Source organism: Quercus suber, unplaced genomic scaffold (genome assembly GCF_002906115.3).
Source record: "Quercus suber isolate HL8 unplaced genomic scaffold, Cork oak 2.0 scaffold_552, whole genome shotgun sequence".
Taxonomy (NCBI): Eukaryota; Viridiplantae; Streptophyta; class Magnoliopsida; order Fagales; family Fagaceae; genus Quercus; species Quercus suber.
This window is the reverse complement of record NW_027070000.1, coordinates 330,439-334,459: the sequence shown is the minus strand read 5'-3', so window position 1 is coordinate 334,459 and position 4,021 is coordinate 330,439. Positions and strand designations below refer to the sequence as shown.

General features: G+C 42.1%; 1 protein-coding gene across 1 annotated transcript; it reads left to right on the top strand.

The window, feature by feature from the left end:
- Positions 1-2,598: 2,598 nt before the first annotated feature.
- LOC112033042 (uncharacterized) lies at positions 2,599-3,069 on the top strand. Its single transcript, XM_024065819.1, has 2 exons — positions 2,599-2,739; positions 2,803-3,069. Exons 1-2 carry the CDS (start codon positions 2,599-2,601, stop codon positions 3,067-3,069), a joined length of 408 nt encoding a protein of 135 aa, XP_023921587.1.
- The last annotated feature ends 952 nt before the right edge of the window (positions 3,070-4,021 follow it).

The following is a 4,021-nucleotide window of genomic DNA, read 5'->3' as shown; positions in this document are numbered from 1 at the left end:
TTGTGCCGTTTGTGGGAACCCTACTCTACTTGAAGCTTCGAGCAAGCTTGGTACTATCCAAACATGGAAGATCTGTATGTTGGTGAGGGTTCTACGGGAGGAAATTAGTCGAGGGCCTTCTCAAGGGGTCGTAAGAGGCTAGAGAGGGAATGTAGAAGGGAACAACAAAACATGCATGATGGGCACAAGACAAAAGTAGACTCTAATGAGGGATCTTCATAAAGGGAACAAATATCCTCGAGCAATCTCTTTGTAGTGATCGGGTGTAGGAACTGGAGAATCTACAAAAGCAGGTTAATGATTTGGAAATTGAGATGAGAGGCCGACACTGCAGAAGAGATTGGGAGGATTCATCTGATAATCCCGACTAAATTTTTGATGAGTCATCTCAGGGTAGTGGCTCACGTCAGTCGAGAGAAGATCCCGTGAAACTATGGGGCGTTATCGCGGGTCTCCCCATTGCAAAAGGCACGGACACCGTAATGTTGCTATGGATGCAATGAGCCGATCATTGAGGAGAGCTGCTTGATCACCGTTCTCCAATAAGATTGAGCGTATGGAAATGCCAAGACGGTTCATACGGCCTCTGTTCACCATCTATGATGGAAAAACCAATCCGGTGGAGCATGTGAGTCACTATATACAAATGATGTCGCTCTACTCTCATAATGATGGGTCGATGTGTAAGGTGTTCCCGTTCAGCCTTGGGCCAATAGCAATAAGGTGGTTTAATGGTTTGAGAAAGGAGTCTATCCAAAACTTCGAGGAGTTGATGCAAGTGTTTGGAGCCCGATTTATAACGTGTAGTAAAGTTCCTCAACCGATAGGATCTTTGTTATCCATGAGGATGAGAAGTGGTGAAACCCTCTAATCTTATACGAATAGGTATTAGGAGCTATACAATGAGATAAAAGGGGGAAATGAGCAAATGGTAACTAGCACCTTCCAACTAGGTCTCCTCGAGGAGTCAGAGTTGAGAGATTCTTTGACCATGCGACCTCCCGAAGACATGCATCAGCTGATGAGAAGGATTGAGGAGTATAAGAAACTAGAAGACAATCGGTTGCAGGGCAAAGGCAAAGCCCCAGTCTCATCACAATATCGTAAAGAGTATCGCCCCGAGAAGTTCTAGTACAGAATTGTGAGAGAGACAAGAGCCCTTAGGGAAGGCTTAGCACAGTGCGCCAAAGGAATTAATGTGATGTTTAAGGAGCCTGTCTATAAAATCCTTGAACGCATTAAGAATGAGTCTTATTTCCGATGGCCGATGTTAGGACATATGTGATTTAATATTAGGAATATATGTCATATTAGAATTGGTTAATCCTTTGAAAAATACACTTTACTTGTAATTTGGTAGATCTAGGATGTGTTTAATACTTCAAGGAACAAGGTTTCAAGATTAAGTGTTAAAGCCATACAAGTCTGTCCAAGAAAAAAGTGAAGAAGTGTTGGATTTTAAATCTCGACAGCTACTATCTATCGAGGTTTAAAAGTTTCTGAAGCTTGATGCTTGACAACTAGCTCGATAGATAAGCTATCTATCGAGGTTTATGAAAAACAGATTTTCAGCTCTGATTTTCATCTAATCCATGAGTATATGTTTGGGCTTTCTTTTCTCACAACCCTAAACATATATAAAGATTATTTTAAGGGCCGTCAAAGCTTGAAACAGTTGCGCGAGTGTGAAGCAAAGTTTTGTTCATGCAAATTATGACCAGAGATAGAATTTGTCCTAGTTCATCTTTCTCTTGAAGAAGCTGTTGTGTTTGTACACCGTAGGGTTTTGTAACCAAGGAGCTTCTTGATCTTCATTGTGTGAAGAGCTAAAGAACTTTGTAGTCAACATCTTTCTCAAATTGGTGATTAAGTCGCGTACTAGAATTCACGGAATTGGTTAGTCACGTACTGGGAGCCGTGCATCAAAAGGAGAGATTGTCACTGCAGAACAAGTCCAATTGGGTATTGGGGTAAAGGTTCAACTATAGGTTGGTATAAGGTACTTGGTTTCCTTTACTTGTAACCGCTTGTTGTGATAATAGTGGATTCTCGGGAGTGGTGATCTTAAAATCACCAAGTGGGGTTTTTGCTATGTAGGTTTTCCCCATTCTTAAACAAATCACCATGTTATTTAATTTTCGCTGCATATTTAGTTATTTAGTGATTTGTTTGTGTTGCCACACAAATTGTATGTTAATCTGATTAATTAATCAACTTGGCTAATTAATTGGTTAATTCATCACAAGGGGTCTATATTTTCTTGGCCTATCAGCCGAGAAATATGGGTGGGGGCCCAACGAGAAGGAATCAAATTTTTTTTTGTACCTATCATCAAGAAAAGGGGCATACCATCAAGCAGTGCCGTGTGTTGAAGGATAACTTGGAGTAGCTGGTAAAAGTTGGGCACCTTAAAGAGTTTTTGGTTGGCCAAGAAGGAGCGAGTGTTGGCCAAGGATCGGGAAATCAAAATGATCATGCCCTTCCCCCTCCCTTAGGAGTTATTAAGGTTATCCATACCCCTCTCCCTCCCTTATTAAGGTTATCCATGCAACCTCTCGAGGTGTAAGCTTGAATAGTCGGAGGGGCATATTGAGTGTAATGACTCCACCTGAGACTGATGTTATGGACCGACCTAAGAAGAGACCTAGGAAGACCTCAATCTCAATCACTTTTAGTGAAGCAGACTTGGAAGGAACGTCCCAGCCACATGATGACGCTTTAATGGTGACTAAATTCCTGGTAAAGAGGGTTATGATAGATCAAGGGAATGGAGCTAAGATTATGTACCCTGATCTCTATTAGGGATTGGGGTTGAAGCTTGAGGATTTGAGTAGGTATGATACTCCGCTTGTAGGGTTTGATGGGAAAATTGTGACTTTAGAGGGACAAATAAAGCTCCCGATAGTGATCGAGGGAAAAGAAGTGGAAGTTAATTTTATCGTGGTCAACATCTTCTCACCCTACACGGTGATTTTGGGACACCCTTGGATCCATGCCATAGGGACCGTGCCATCAACACTACACCAGAAGCTGAAATTCCCTACAGAAGATGGGGTTGCAGTAGTCTGAGTTGATCAAAAGGTAGCAAGGCAATGCTTAGTGATAAACCATGAAATTAAGTAGAAGGACCAAGCTGATTGAGAGCCTTTGTAGCAATTACCGATGACCGAGGGTTTAACGGGGGTAGACAATGCAGAAGAGTTGGTTTAGATACCAATTATGCCGTATTCTAATAGTTATTTCTAGATAGGAAAAAGTTTGTCAGTAGAAGACTAAGTGGAAATTTTGTTATCATTGGTACAAAATTTGGACGTGTTCGCATGGAGTCCATACAAAGTGCCCAGGGTTGACTCGGCTTTTATCATGCATAAGTTAAATGTGGACCCTCTAGTTCCACCAAGGAAACAAAGGCCGAGGGAGTCCACGAAACCCCATGTGGAGGCAGTGAAGGAGGAGGTGGAGAAATAAAAACGGTTAGTGGCCATAAAGGAAGTGTTCTTCCTTGAATGGCTAGCTAATACGGTGGTGGTGAAAAAGAAAAATGGAAAGTGGAAAGTTTGCATTGACTTCACCAACCTAAACCGAACATGCTCAAAGGACCCATTTCCAGTGTCGAAGATAGATCAGTTAGTGGATGATATAGTAGGACACCAGAGGATGAGCTTTATGGATGCCTTTCAGGGCTTCTATCAAATTTTTTTTGGCCCCCGAGGATCAGGAGAAAACTTCTTTTATCATGCCCAAAGGAAATTACCATTACACGGTGATGCCTTCAAATCTGAAAAATGCAGGGGCTATGTACTAGCGAATGGTCACTCGCATGTTCAAGGGCTTGATCAGTAAAACGATGGAGGTTTACATTGATGACATGGTGGTGAAGACTAAGGAGAGTGTGGGGCACGCCCCTGACTTGGTGGAGGTCTTTACTATATTGAGGCAGCATACAACATAAGTTACACCTTAACGCAAAGAAATGCACTTTTGAAGTGAGGCAGGCAAGTTCTTGGGTTATATGATAACC

Coding starts and splice junctions, on each gene's coding strand:
- LOC112033042 (XM_024065819.1), top strand. CDS start 2,599: ATGACTCCACCTGAGACTGATGTTATGGACCGACCTAAGAAGAGACCT. Junction 2,740..2,802: donor TAATGGTGACTAAATTCCTG/GTAAAGAGGGTT, acceptor GATCTCTATTAG/GGATTGGGGTTGAAGCTTGA.